The sequence below is a fragment of the Talpa europaea genome, assembly GCF_964194135.1.
Source record: "Talpa europaea genome assembly, chromosome: 2".
NCBI classification, from domain to species: Eukaryota; Metazoa; Chordata; class Mammalia; order Eulipotyphla; family Talpidae; genus Talpa; species Talpa europaea.
In genome coordinates this window covers 106,842,613-106,858,120 of record NC_140068.1, presented here as the reverse complement: position 1 = coordinate 106,858,120, position 15,508 = coordinate 106,842,613, and the positions used below count along the sequence as shown (strand labels likewise).

General features: G+C 44.5%; 2 protein-coding genes across 2 annotated transcripts in view; both read right to left on the bottom strand.

The window, feature by feature from the left end:
• The window catches only part of LOC311167621 (class I histocompatibility antigen, Gogo-C*0203 alpha chain-like), a gene marked incomplete at both ends in the record, with an annotated part of 151,146 nt that extends 148,253 nt beyond the window's left edge, over window positions 1-2,893 (bottom strand). The window contains 2 exons of the mRNA XM_084228698.1: window positions 2,635-2,730; window positions 2,873-2,893. Of these exons, the coding sequence (XP_084084824.1) occupies window positions 2,635-2,730; window positions 2,873-2,893 (117 nt within the window). The remainder of the gene's footprint in view (window positions 1-2,634; window positions 2,731-2,872) is intronic.
• LOC311188219 (patr class I histocompatibility antigen, A-126 alpha chain-like) overlaps window positions 1-3,336 on the bottom strand; it is a gene marked incomplete at both ends in the record, with an annotated part of 330,968 nt that extends 327,632 nt beyond the window's left edge. The window contains one exon of the mRNA XM_084259370.1: window positions 3,273-3,336. Coding sequence (XP_084115496.1) covers window positions 3,273-3,336 — 64 coding nt within the window. The remainder of the gene's footprint in view (window positions 1-3,272) is intronic.
• Window positions 3,337-15,508: the final 12,172 nt, after the last annotated feature.

Genomic DNA, 15,508 nt, shown 5'->3' with positions numbered 1-15,508 from the left:
TGTGCAATTGTCTTCCCATTGCCTGATGTTGGGTGCCCTGTCTCTCCTGTCTGTCTGTCTGTCTGTCTGTCTGTCTGTCTCTCTCTCTCTCTCTCTCTCTCTCTCTCTCTCTCTCACACACACACACACACACACACTCTCCTCTTCTTGGGAACCAGATCCTCACTCACCACTGGGGTTACCGTGACCCTCTGTCTCTGGTCCCCTCAGAGCCACCCTCTCTGCAGTGTCTCTACTCAGCAAAGTCTGAGCAGCCCCAGGAGTCCCTGCACCTCCTGCTTCTGACCTTGTGGGAAACCAGCCCCTCACCCTGCATGACAGTGAGGAGGCAAAGGCAAAGTCCTGAGGTCAGTGATGGATGGAGAAGACAAGTTACTTTTTTCTGTTGGTTTAGAATAGATTTTTTATTACTGTATTTTTGAGGTAACACGTGTTTACACACTGCACATGACTCAAAGTTGGAGACTCACCTCCTCAGATGCAAGTTCCCTCACCCCCACCTCCAATACTCCCAGAGTCCTCCCCTGTGTTCCTCTGGGCCTTCTTACTCCTTTTGTCCCCACCCTCAACCCCCTCTGGTGCCTCAGTTCTGCAGCCAGACTCCAATGGCAGGTTAGGATTTCTCTGTTCCTTTGCTGGGTTTCTGTATATTGCACATATGAGTCATGTCATCTGGTATTTGTGGGTCTCCTGATTTATTTCATTTAGCACACTTTTACCCATTTCCATTCATGTTGTTGTAAATTCAAGATTCCATCTTTTTTCACAGGCTGAGTAGTATTCCATTGTGTACATGCCACAATAGTTCCACTCATCTGTTTTATGCACATAGATTGTTTCCAATTTTGGCTATTGTAACTTTTTCAATAAACACAAGAGGGCACATAGCCCTTGAAATGAGCTTTTTCATTCTTTGGATAAATCCCAAGGAGTGGATGCTGGGACCTCTGGCAGGTCTATGTTTAATATTTTGAGGAAACTCCATACTGTTTCCATAGGGGCTGGACAAGTTCCCACAACAGTATATGAAGGTTCCTTTTCCCCCACACCTTGCCAACACTTGTTGTCTAGGGTCTTGTTAATATGAGTCACCTCACAGGGATCACAAAATGTCTTCAGATCAATAACAAGACCCTGAGAGAAAAACTGATGGTTCCCAAGAGGCCTCACTGGTCAAAAGGATCCAGTGAAGGGTGATTCCAGGGCTGGTCTCCTCGCTGGCTCAGGAGAGACTGGATTCCTTAACTGTTCTAAGGAAAAGTGGGGTCCTCTGGGGAGCCAGGAAAACGGGGGGAGGGGGGGGAGGCGGGGGGTTTCTCCTCCCCTGACCAGAGAGGGCGCTGCTGTGACCCTGACTCCACCCTTCCTGCAGGTGCCGGCCTGAGGGGGGTTGGGAGACCTCAAGGCCCCTCTTAACCCTTCCCTTACCTCTTACCTCTTACCCCTCCTTCCAGTTCTCCAGGTATCTGCGCAGCCCCTCCAAGCAAGTACCCTCCAGGTAGTTTCTGCATCGCTCAGCTGCTCTGGCAACCTCCCACTCGTGCCGAGTGATCTGAGCCGCAGTGTCCACCTTGGTCCAGGAGCGCAAGTGATACCCAATGCTGGCCTCAGTTTCCCTCAGCCAATAAAAGGAAGCAGAGTTTGAGGAAAAGGAAAGTGGTTTAATTTGTCACAGATGAGGAGGGCAGCAGACTCATGTCTGAAAGACAGCCGTCCTGCCCTTTGGCAGAGGGCAGGGGTATTTATACAAAGGGGAAAAAAAGGGGGAGGTGGGCTAGGGTCTGCAAAGGGGAGGGGAAGGGGTGGGCATGGAGAAAAGTGGGCGCCAGTTTGCTTTTCTTCTATAACTGATGTTTCACTCCTTCTTCCTTGAAATGCAGGAGGACTGTAATGGTCCTCTGGGAGGCCTGGCCATAAAGACAAACCTGTCAAGGGGGTGGGAGGGAATCGCAAGAAATGCAGGAAAGACAAACTTGTTAAGTCTTATCAGGGAGACGGGTCATGAAGACGGCAAACTTGTCAAATAAAGGGGAAATTGCAAGCGATGGGGGAAGCCAAACTGTTAATTCTTATCTGAGAGACCCGTCATTTGTAACTGCATCACAGGTCCTCCTTCAGGACATGTAATCTGCGCTTCGTAGGCAGACTGATGGTTCCCACAGAGGGGGCGCCGGTGGGGCCCCAAGTCGCAGCCAGACATCCGCTGAAGGGTGTGGACACTGTCCCCGCCCCGCGTCACCCCGCCCGCGCCCGCTCCACGCCAGGAATAAACCTCAACTGAAACTGGAGCCAGGCAGTTCAACGTCTTGGGGTCTGGCCCTGGGTGGAGGGAAGGGCGGGTCCACCTGCCTGAGGTGACGCCCTGACCGAAATACGGGGTTCTCCGCCCATTTGTGGGGATGGGGCGGTGAGGCGCCCCGACCCGTCCCGCTCACCGGCCGCGCTCTGGTTGTAGCAGCCGCGCAGGGCGCGCAGGTTCTCTGGGAAGGTCTGTGCGGCGCCCTTCGCCTTCCTCGTCTGCCGAGCCCAGGGCTCCGGCCCCTCCTGCTCTGCCCTGGGCGCCCGCGGCTCCATCCTCTGGCCCGGGGAGTCGCTGTCGAACCGCCCGAACTGCGTGTCGTCCACGGAGCCCACGGCCATGAAGCGGGGCTCCCCGAGCCCGGGCCGGGACATCGCGGTGTAGAAATACCTCAGGGAGTGGGAGCCTGGGGGCGGGAGGGGAGACCCGGGCTGGGGAGACGGGGCTGGAGAGGAGGGGGCAAGGGGCTCCTGAGATTCAAATGGGGCAGAGGATGAGCGGGCCTCCCTGGTGGGTTAAGAAGCAACCTATGAAGCCACCCACAGCCACTGCAGTAGGAGTTTGATCCCTGACTGGCCAGGGAGCGGCCCACATGGTGACCCAACTCTCCTGACTCGCCCACTGCTCCCCTCAGCAGTGTATTTCAGTCAGTCTGCCTGTTCTGTTCCTGGCTCTGTCTCTGGTGTATCCTCTCACCCCGATCCCCACCTCTAGCTGTACCCCACTTCTTGCATGCATTAAATAAATGAATCTTAAAAAAAAAAAGAAGGCAGGAGACTCAACGGGGAAAAAGGAGGAGGGATGCTGGAGGGACAGAAATGGGTCAGGACAGGGTGGAGTCAAGGGGCACAACAGGGTCAGCGATGGGGGAATTGAGCCTTTTTGGGGGTCCTGTACACCCCCCCCCCCCTGGCCAGGGTTCCTCTGGTTCCCCCCTCCTCAGTGGCCTTTTCTCTCCAGAGCCCGCACTCACCCGCCCAGGTCTCTGTCAGGGCCAGGGCCCCTGAGAGCAGCAGCAGGAGGATTGGGGGCCTCATGACTGGTGCTCTTGAGGTCTGGGGAGACTCTAGAGTCCAGACTGGGCGGCTGTGAAGCTGATTGGCTGCTCTGGAGACTCCCCAGGCAATAGGGAGTGAGAACTGGGGGTGAGTGGCAGTATTCTGAAGGAGAGCTTGACCCAGATTGTGAGAGGGAGGAGAGAAACTGTCCATAGAATCCCCAACAGTAACCTTACCCACCCCAGACACAGCTCAAAGGGCTGAGACCCTGAAAACCACACCAGATACCTGGGACTTTGCCGGCCCCCACCTCTCCTGCTCCAAGGCCTTTGACACACCGTTTCCCCGAGGCCAGGGACTGGGTCAGAGACATGCAAGCTTTTTCGTTTCAGGATCTCTGCACAGTTTTACAAATTAGCAAGGACCCCAGTATAATTTCAGGAGGTTATAGCTCCCAGTATTTACTGCATGAGGAATAAAAATAATTTAAAGATATTTTTATTTTATTTAGAATAATATTAATAACCCAATGTGCTCAAAGTGTCTCAAAGAAATATAAATATTTAATGAAAATATTCAGGTAATGATTATTTTTACAATTACTTTTCCTTTCTGTCTCACTAGAGGAATATTGGATTGTCATATTTTCTCCTGCATTTACTCTTTGTTTTGGTGGGCCAATGAAAATCTATACAGCCTCTCTGAAATAGGTGAAAATAGCATTTTAAGTATCTTTCAGATAATTATGAATATTCAACTTTGTTACATTTATACAATAAACTGAAACTGTGCAAGTGGTGGTTATTGCAAAGTGAATGGTAGATCAATATCATTGAATGTTTTCTATTCTGTTACATTAATTCCATAGGCCTCTCTTGATGATTAATCTTTAATTAACACATATTTTAAAAAGTGATGCATTGTTCTACTACGTTATATGATATTTATGTTAATTATTCTAGAATCAACTTTTGAAAATCATGTATGTTTTATGTTCCAAAGACCCCAAACAAAGTAAGTGGCTATTGGAAGTTGTTAAGTTTACAGCGATGGGACACAATTTTCCACTATCTGATTTTCACTTGGAGCTTGTACTTTATCAACAGTAACCTTACCCACCCTAGACACAACCCAAAGGGCTGAGACCCTGAGAACCACACCAGACACCTGAGACTTTGCCGGACCCCACCTCTCCTGCTCCAAGGCCTTTGACACCTTGTCATTTATCATCTGTCAGTTAATTTTCTTAAAGGGACAGCTCACATTCATTTTCTAGAAAGTGTGTACAGGTTAACCAAATCTAAATAATGATAGTTTTTGTCATTCATCTCTTCAAGTAAAGATGGTAGTACCCTCCAACCTGCCCCCCCCAAAAAAAAAAGGTCAAGGTCTAATTCACCTCATGCAAATTAGTTTCCTTGGCACATAGTACTTTGGATTGTGGCAGAAGTGACTTATATGTACTCTATGTCATCAGAAACTGGGTTTACTTTGTCTCCAGAATCGTTCTCTCAGGCTTGAGGAGATGCTCCCTGCTTTTCTGAGCTTGCCTGTCCAGGGCCCCACAGCTCTTCTCACTGGACAGGGTGGTCTCTGTCCACGTCCTGCTCCCTCCCTCCTGCTGAAATAGATGCTTCCTCCTGGGCAGCCCTTCTCTGGCCTCAGGTGCTGGCCCTGCCTGTAGGAGGTTGACCATGACGGTCATCTCCTCCTTTCAACGCTTTTCTGTTTCCCATTGTTAACAACAGCGAACAGTGTTTTCACTCTCTCCTGGTCTGAAAATGCTTTGTTTGTAACATTTTGAATTTTTATAGTAAACACACATGCTGTCCTAAGAAATGTAATACATACATGTGTGTATATACATACACTCCCCCAAACACACACACACATCATAACCAGAATAAGGCAGGTCTTCCTAAATTTTGAAAGGGATGGCAGGTGGTGGTCGTCAGGCTCAGCCCAGAGCTGAAGGGCTGGGCTCCATGTCTGCTCTGGGCGGGGCCCTCACAGCCCTTCCTCCCTCCTCAAGATGCTGTTCTCTGTGGGGCCCATGCAGCATCTCATCCTTCCCTTCTGGGTGTGGCTTTTTATTACTAGATTGTCAGTACTAAAGCTTTTAAGAAGATGGTTTTGTATCTCACATATCTCACGTTTTTAGCTCTTTTCAGTGGGAAGGGGTGTCCATCACCCCAGCCCATCTGTGTTAGGTGGAAATTCTAAGGCAAAATCATTCAGTGACAAGATGGTGGGTCCTAAGTAGAGGGTCAGAGCCTGAGAACACATGACTGAGGGGGATCTGCCAAATGTTTGATAGTGTCAGGGATTTTTGTGTAATTTATTTGTGATAATAAATGAATTTTTTGAAGATTTATTTATGCATACAAGAACTGGGGTACAGGCCAGAGGTGCCGGATGGTAAGAGGATTCACCAGAGACAGAGTGGGGAACAGAACAGGCAGATTGACTGAAATACACTGCTGACGGGAGCAGCAAGTGAGTCAGGAGAGGTCTGCTGGGCAATGTGGATAGCTGCCTGGCCAGAGATGGAACTCGTGCTGCAGAGGCTGCAGACAGCCTCGTAGGTTGCATCTTAACCCCTTGTGCCACCAAGGAGGCCCAATAATAAATGATTTTGATAATTATTAATATTTTTTATTCGCACACACATACGGAGGATTCATAATACTCAAGAACATACACAAATACATAAGTCACATCATCTTCAGTCAACCAAGCCTCCTCTACTCTGAACCCACTGCAGTAAGCAACTTCTCATTTCTCTTCCCAGAAAAGTCTATGAACATTGATGTGAGTGTTAGGTCTGTAAAAGAGCTTGGGCCACAGACAAGGAGAAAATATTTGCAAAATATGACTCTAATATAATACATGCTTTAGAATATGCATGTAACCCTTAAAATTCAACAAGAAACAAATAACTTGTTAAAATGTTTTTATTTTTATTTGTATATTCCCCATATAATTGCAACCCCCTTATTTTGACCCCAATCCCTCCTCTCCCCGCCGCCCCCCCCCCCATAGAGTGTCTCTGGTTCATAGTTTTTTGTTGATTCTGATTTTCACTTTCTTATAGTTATTCATTTTCCTGGTCCCTTATTTAAGTTTTCCAGATTCCTGCTATGAGTGAGACCATCCGGAATTTTTCTTTTTCTTTCTGGCTTATTTCGCTGAGCATGATCCCTTCCAGTGCCATCCATGTTGCTGCAAATTGCATGTGTTTATCTTTTTGATTGCTGAGTAATATTCCATTGTGTATATGTACCACATCTTCATGATCCAGTCATCTATTTTTGGGCATTTGGGTTGTTTACAAAGCTTAGCTATTGTAAATAGTGCTGCTATAAACATAGGGGTGCAGGTGCTCTTTGGAATTGATGTTTCTGTGTCCTTTGGGTGAATACCTAGGAGTAGAATTGCTGGATCATATGGAAGCTTTATCTTTAGTAGGTTGAGGAATCTCCACACAGCTTTCCTTAGTGGTTGGACCAGTTTGCACTCCCACCAGCAGTGCAGGAGAGTTCCTTTTTCTCCACAACCTTGCCAACATTTGTTGTTGCTAATTTTTTTTAATATGTGCCATTCTCACTGGTGTGAGAGGGTATCTCATGGTAGTTTTGATTTGCATTTCCCTGATTACAAGTGATGTTGAACATTTTTTCATATGCCTGTTGGCCATTTGCATTTCCTCTTCAGAAAAGTTTTTTTTTAGCTCTTCTGTCCATTTTTTGACTGGATTCTTTTCTTTGTTTTTGTTGAGTCTCATCAGCTCTTTGTAGATTTTTGTTATCAGTCATTTATCATTAGTGTTGGGTGCAAAAATGTTCTCCCAGTCGGTGAGGTTTCCCTTTGTTTTTGTTATTGTCTCTTTTGCTGTACAGAAGCTCTTTAATTTGATGTAGTCCCAGCTGTTGATCTTTGCCTTCACTATCACTGCTTTGGGTTATGTGTCTGTAAAGATGTCTTTGAAGTACATGTCATATAGTGTTTTGCCTATATTTCCTTCTATATATTTTATCGTTTCAGGTCTTATGTCTAGTTCTTGAATCCATTTTGAGTTGGTGTTTGTGCATGGTGTGAGGTAGTAGTCATAACTTGTTAAAATTGAGCAAAACTTGGAACAGTTTCCAAGGAAGCTATATTGATAGCAACTAGGCATATGAACAGACACTCAACATCATATGTTGAAAAACATATATAACTGCAAGTGCAAATTAAAGCAAGGACACGCTATACCTATTATATGGCCTAAATTCCAAATACTACTATAGCAGCCCACCTTTATCCCCGTGGGATGTATTGCAAGACTCCCAGTAGATACCAGAACCACCAACAGTTGGAGTCCTCAATACAGGTAGTTTTCCCTGCACATATATACATATGATACATTTACTTTATAAATTAGGCAGCATGTGATGAATAGCAATAACTTTAAAACAGGACAATATCAAAATCACAACAATGTACTGTAATAAAAGTTGTGTGAATGTCATCTCTCTCCAAATATTTATTATGAAAAAACTTTGAACCTAGGCTACTTTTGGGAAACTGAGGCCTTGGAAAGTGAAATTTCAGATAAAGGGGAAGATTGCACCAGGTACTGACCAGGATGGGGAGCAACAGAGAACCCCACTTACTGCTGGAGGAAATGCAAAATCACACAGTCACTATGGAAGAGATTTGGCAATTTCAAATTCCTATTGAATGAAACACAGATTTACCCTAAAACCTGCTGATCACTCTCCTGGGTATTCACCCAGCACACCTGAAAACTTTTGTTCACACAAAACCTGAACACAAATGTTTATAACAGAACACCCCTTAAGTGTGGGCGCCACATGGTGACGTTTTCCAACTACTGCTGTGTGGAAAGCGACACAGGAAAGAAAGATCTTCCCAGGGAGGAAGTGGAGACCCGACCTCAGCCAGAAGGGAAGGTGACATCACCAGTGAGGAGCAGGTGCAGGTGACTCTCCAGGGCGCTTTGCTGAGAAGGGCCCTTCATGTTTCTGTTCTTTCCCCAACCCTATCACCCAGTCAACCAACCTCACATTGAGGGCCCTTCTACAACACACCTGAGCAATGCTCCCCTAAATGCCAAGATCATCAAAACCAAGGAGAATCTGAGAGACTGACTCAGCCTGAGGAGCCTCAGGAGACACAACCGGGACATAATGTGACATCAGGATGGGAATGGGAGCCTAGAGAAGTCAAAACAAATACTAATGACTCCCAAATCAGGTATGGGGATTTTTAATAATGTGTGACTATTGTCCCATTAGCTGTACAGATAAGATAGAAATATCCATGTTAACAGAGAAAAGGGGAGTGGGATATACAGGAATCTTGTACCAATTTTTACATACATTATTTTAAAATAAAAATATTAAAATGTAGCCCTCAGGAAAGGAACAGGACGTGAAGGGAAAAGCATCTGCTTTGCAGTCTCCAGGGTGTGGTCATCAAGGGGCTGCAGAGAGAGGCTCTGGGGAGAAAAGATGGCACCTCAGACACAGGCAGCTCCAGAGCCTCCTCTCCTCTCCTTCACTCCCCCCACCCCAGCCTGGTGCCAGGGCTGCTCAGAGGGCAGCTCACCCCCTCCCGCAGTGATGCTCAGCCCTAGCTCACCCTCTCAGCCTGAGTCACACACAGGCAGCCTCTCCTCCCCTGGCTGCCAGACTAGGACAGCGCCGCAGCGCCCCCGTGTGGCCACCGGGTAGACAACAGAGGCGAGAACCCTGTGATCTCCCAGGTTCTCAGGGTCTCCCAGAAGGACAGGGCTGTGCACGCCAAGGGGGAGCTCCATTCAGCTTCGGGTTCTGTATCTGACCTCATTATCTCCTATGAACTGTACTCTCTATATGTATATATACATACATACACACCCACACACGCACACACACATCATAACCAGAATAAAGCAGGCCTTCCTAAATTTTGAAAGGGACGGCGGGTGGCCTTAAGGCTCAGTGCAGAGCTGAAGGGCTGGGCTCTGGGCGGGGCCCTCACAATTTTTTTTTATCGTTGAATTTTGCATCGTTGAAAATGAGAATTTTTGTATCGTTGTTCATGAAGGTTGCTCACCTGCAGGATTTTCTTGTCATGTTCTTGTCTGATTTTTTGTTATTAATTTCTTCTTGTCTGATTTTGTATCAGAATAATGCTGGCCTCATAATACTAATTGGGAAATGTTACCTCAGGCTATGTCTTGTGGGAGAGATTCTGTAGATTTGGCATATTTCTCCCTTAAATATTAGAATTCATAGAGAAGCTTTTTCCTTCTGGGAATAAATATTGGGAGGTAATCTCTCAATGGAGGGTCTGGAATGTTGTCATTTTTCATTGTTTTTGCTTCCCCACCATGCCCCTGTATAGTCTCTACTTTTTCTTTTTTTTAGAGTAATTTCTTGGCTATTTGTTATTTGTAGCCGGTGCTTCAGTGCTAGATTAATGATTACATCATATGATAACCTCTCCTGGACCCCTCCCATTCAAATGATTGTCATTTCTGACTTCTCTAAACGTGTTTTAATGGTCTTCCCCTCCATGTCCACTTTTCCTGCCGAATGTCAAGTGTTGCCTGGATTGTGGCAATGCCTCCCTACCTTTATCCCAGCACTTGGCTTGACCCCCTTTCTAGTCTTTCCTCTCAATGCAGTATTTCTAACCTAACACTGCAACTGTACCATTTCCCTACTCAATTATCATTAGCATTGTCTTCACCTCCCGGGTAAAATCTAAATCTCCTTGGAATAGGTGACAAGATTCTTTATGATTTTTGTCCAATGGGCTGGTCTAAGTTTACAGATGGGGGATTTGTGAAGAATAATAGACCAGTTAAGAGAACTAAAGTCACTGCATCTTTGAGTATGTAGATATATGGGAAATAAAGGGGTGATCCCATTACAAACGCAGGAGGAGAAAATAAGACTAGGTTTCTATGGTCTGCCTTTTGCCTGGTGAGGGATAATAATGGTCCTTCTGCTTTGTCAAAATGAAACACACCTGGGCATCCCCTGGTGGCACAGCGGTTGAGCACTGGGCTGTGAAGCTGCCCGCAGCCTCTGCAGCGCCGGTTCGATTCCAGGCCACAGGCGAGGGTCCCGCATGGCATGCAGACCTCTCCTGCTGCGCTCGCTGCTCCCCTCGGCAGTATATTTCATCAGTCTGCCTGTTCTGTTCCCCGCTCTGTCTCTAGTGAATTCTCTCACCCTCCCGTGCTTCTGACTGTATCCAGTGCTTGTATAAATAAATAAATAAATCTTTAAAAAAAAAAAATGAGACACACCTTTTAAGGGAAGCTCTAATGTTTGCAAAATGCCCTTGGAATTTGCTCTCTTCTTATTGCAATGGAGGACATTCATTAGGCACACACACCCCAAATATGAAGGCAGAATTGATCTGAACAAACTGTTGAGCATTGTTCTAGATCCCATGGATACAGGGTGAGTAACATGAAAATAACCACTTCCTTCAGGAAGTAGAGATTTAGCTGGGAAGGCACACAAATCATTCCAAAATGTTTCTCTAAAAGCTTATAACCTCACCAATTGTGGTCTTTTTTTTTTTTAAGATTTATTTATACAAGAACCAGGGTATAGGCCAGATATGCAGGAGGGTAAGAGGATTCACCAGAGACGGAGCGAGGAGCAGATCAGGCAGATTGACTGAAATACACTGCTGAGGGGAGCAGTGGGTGAGACAGGAGAGGTCTGTGCCATGTGGGTAGCTCCCCAGCTGGCCGGGATTGAACCCACACTGCAGAGTTTGCAGACAGCTTCACAGGCTGTATTCAGCTACCTGCGCCACCAAGGAGGTCCACCAATTGTGATCTTGATCAGATCTCTCGTAAATATTTTTTCATTTTTTCCCTAAAAATCCTCAGCCTCTAGTTTCCTTCTCTTTCCTTTTAAGTCAGGTTTTAAAAAAGCTGTTATTGACCCTGCTGATGTCCCTAGCAACCATCTTCTTACCTTTGATGCAGTGAGAGTGGTCTGCATTTTGTCTTAGTTTGCTCAGTTCTCATCCTTGACTTCAGCAACCCACTTCCTCCTGCTACTTACTAGACTTTCCCCTGGGGTCCTCCAAGGCCATCTGTAGTCTCTGCAGCACCCAATGCTGCAATGTCCCAGAGCACTATTGGGCTCACTCCTGTCTGCTTAATGTCTCCCTACCCCTCACCTTGTGTCTCCCATGAACTGTACAAATCTTCCTCAACCTTCACCTTACATTCAACATAAGCTGAGTCAAGCTTTGAAAGATGAAGAAAGTTTTGAGTATTATGTGCATTTCATTTGTGCATTTGGCTCATTATTTTTTTTCCCCCCTTTTTTGTGGTATAAAATGTTAGACTATATTAACTTGGAACTTAGCCCTGTATATTCTGAACACATTTGTTCATTTTGCTTTTTCCATTCAGTAAATATTTATTCATTGTTTACTTTGTCCAAAGATAGTTCTGTTGGAGATACCCTTTTTCTTTTTATTTTTTTTAAGATTTATTTATTTATTTATTTATTTATGCATACAAGAACTGGGGTAGCCAGAGGTGTGGGGAGGTTGGGTTAGAGGATTCACCAGAGACAGAGTGGGGAACAGAACAGGCAACTCTACTGAAACACACTTCTGAGGGGAGCAGCGGCATAGACAGGAGAGGTCTGCTGTGCCATGTGGGTGGCTCTCTGCAAGCTTCACAGTGTTGTGCTTAACCCCTTGCACCACCAGGGAGGCCTGATACCCTTTTTCTTTCTTAACACTTAAGCCATTTTGAATTTCCAATATCACAGTTTACCCAGGCCTGCATTTCTAGCTATGTTCTAGATCTGGTTATATCAAATTGTCTGTTCTTCCTGGTGATTCGTTCCAAATACCCAAAGGTGTGTGTAGGATGGGGAGGTGGAACACCCTCAGTTTAGGAGGCAAATTGTTGAAATCATGCCAAGTACTCTCTCTGACCATAATGCAATAAAGTTAGAAAGCAACTGTAAGAAAAAAAAATGGGAAAATTATGAATATATGGAGATTAACTAATATGCTACTCAGTGGCTACTTAATAGATAAAAGAGGGAGTTAAAATAGAAATAAAAAAGTACTTTGAAATGAACAAAAATGAGAATAGAAGCAACTAGAATCTATAGGATGCAGTAAAAGTTGCATCTTCTCCTGAGAGAAGATAGTTGCATTACAGGCCTATATTAGGAAGCAAGAAATAACTCCAAATAAACAACCTAATAGTACACCCAAAGTAACTTGCAAAAGAGGAACACACATGCTCAAATTAGTAGAAATCTTAATCCCTCTATGATCAGGAACAAGAGTGGAAATAAGTGACATGGAAATCAGTGACATGGAAATCAAAAAGACTATAAAAATCAGTGAAACTAGGGCCTTCCCTGGGGGCGCAGTGGTTGAGAGCTGGGCTGCGAAGCTGCCCGCAGCCTCTGCAGTGCCGGTTCAATCCTCACCCGCTGCTCCCCTCAGCAGTGTATTTCTTTGTCAATCTGCCTGTTCTGTTCCCCAGTCTGCCTCTGGTGAATTCTCTCACCCTCCCGCACTTCTGACTGTACCCAGTGCTTGTATAAATAAATAAATAAATAAACAAACAAATAAATAAATAAATCTTAAAAAAAAAAAATCAGTGAAACTAGAAGTTGGTTTTTTTGAGGAGATAAACAAAATAGAAAAGCCTCTAGCTAATAAAGAAGAGAGGAAATAAAAAGAATCACATGAAAGCAGAAATTCCCACAGCACAGAAATACAAGGGATCATAGCTACGAACAACTATATGCCAATAGATTCAATAACCTTGAAGAAATGGATAAATTTCAGATCAATGTGGTCCACCGGCACTAACCCAGGAGAAACAGATGAGCTGAACTAACTGCCTACATGCGTGGACACTGAATCAACAATAAAAAAAATCTCCCAAAAAGAAAGTGCAGGAGCAGATGGCTTACAAGTGATTTTTATTAAACCTTTGAAGAATAGCTAATGCCTATCTTTTTCATATCTTTCTTTAAAACTATAAGAAGGTGTTCCCTAATAATATTTTATGATATATTACCCTAGTACCAAACCCAGCTAAAAACAGCACAAGAAGAGATAATTATAAGCCAATATCCTTGATAAATGTCAACACAGAAATCTTCAACAAAATATTAGCAAATTGAATTCAACAGTGTGCCTCAACTGGGATGGTTTAATATACATACAGCAAATTATATAATATACCGTATCAACAAAAGTAAAGATAAAAATACAATAAAATCAATAGATACAGAAAAAGCAGTTGGTAAAATTCAGCACTCACTTAAGATAAAAACAATAAATAAGATGGGAATAAAGGAAACTACCATGTCATAACAAAGACTGTATATTACAAACCAACAGCCAATGTGATTGTGGCAAAAATTAAAAACTCTCCCCTTAAGATTAGGAACAACACAAGCATGCCCACTGTCACCACTTCTGTTTAACTTAGTATTGCCTTTTGTCCAGCATTATCAATAAAAATAGGAAATAAGGAGAGTACAAGTTGGAAAAGAAATGAAACTGTCACTATTTGAAAATGATATTAGATATAGCAAACTCTACAGACTCCACCACAAAGTTATCAAAACAAATGTATACAACAGAATGGCAGGTTATAAAATCAACAAACAAAAATCTAGTCTTTTATATACAAATAGTATACAAGAAACAAAAGAAATCAAGAAAGTAATTCTTTATAATTGTGCCGGGGACCAGCCTCTGGCAAAATGTCGTGTCAGGGGTTCCTGAAAGGATGAGACGGCCTCGGTGACCTGTAATGGGCTGAAACTTAAGGGCTGAGGGGAAGGGGATGAGGTAGAATGAGGAGACACTGACACTTGGTGAGGTGCTAGTATCTTCTGCCGAGAGACTCAGCAGGTCTTTATTTATTCATTATTAGTAATCAGAAAAAAAAAATACATTGTCATGTGTAAAGCAGAAACAATTAGTGTATTTTATTCCCATGCACTACTGGCTCCTACGGGTCCCAGCTAGACAGTAGCCTTCAAGATTAATAGATAAAAAAACAAACCTAACACTAAAACTTCTTATTTCAGCTAGACAATTACCTAAGACAGTGGATAGCCGCCAGTGCATCCCTATCAGCTAAAGCCTCAGCATCAAAAGACTCTTCTATTCACATGGCCTTCAGCCGGAGACCAGCTGCTACTCAGCTATCAGAACTTTTTCTACCTACAAACTTAATACAGTCAACTTCATTTAAAAACTTTCCTAAGAAACTTCTAAATAAAAAGGAACTTCTAAAAAAGCAAAAGAAGGACTTACTATAATAGTTGTGCTGGTTTGCTTGTCAGATATGTACAATAAATCATCTCCCATTGTCAAGTGGGCCAAACTGTTTAATAACTAATATCTAAACAGGTAATTTTCCATGCCAATTGCTTGTAGTCTACTGATACATATAATTTATTGCCTAATGTACTTTTCTGATAATTTTTTTCTCTTTTTATGACCAAGAACAAAAAATGAAGGAATGTTAGATCTTCAGCCCCACGGTGTGAGGCCCTTTACCTTCGCTGCTTGCCAGTGTCTTATCTGGCTGGGGCATCAAGGCCTCCTGCAGCATCGCTCCAAAAACGAGTTAAATACATCAGAATTGGCTGCACTAACGAGGGAAAGGACTTGTGCAATGAGAGCTACCAGGTGTTACTGAAGGACTTAGACAGCAACATAAGGAGATGGAAGCATGTCCCAGACTCATGAGGGGGAGAATAGATATAATCAACATGACTATTTTGTCTTAAATGACCTATAACTCTAGGGCTTCCCTGGTGGCGCAAGGGGTTAAGATGCAAACTATGGGGCCTCCCTGGTGGCGCAGCTGTTGAGCCCTGGGTTGCGAAGCTGCCCGCAGCCTCTGCAGTGCCGGTTCAATCCCCAGCTGCCTGGCTAGGGTCCCACATGGCGCGCAGACCTCTCCTGCCGCCCGCTGCTCCCCTCAGCAGTGTACTTCGCTCCTTCTGCCTGCTCTGCTACCCTCTCTGCCTCTGGTGAATTCTCTCACCTTCCTGTGCTTCTGACTGTACCCAGTGCTTGTATAAATAAATAAATAAATCTTTAAAAAAAAAAAAAAAAAACATGAAACCTATGAAGCTTCCGCAGCCTCTGCAGCATGAGTTCGATCCCCCAGCTGGCCAGGGAG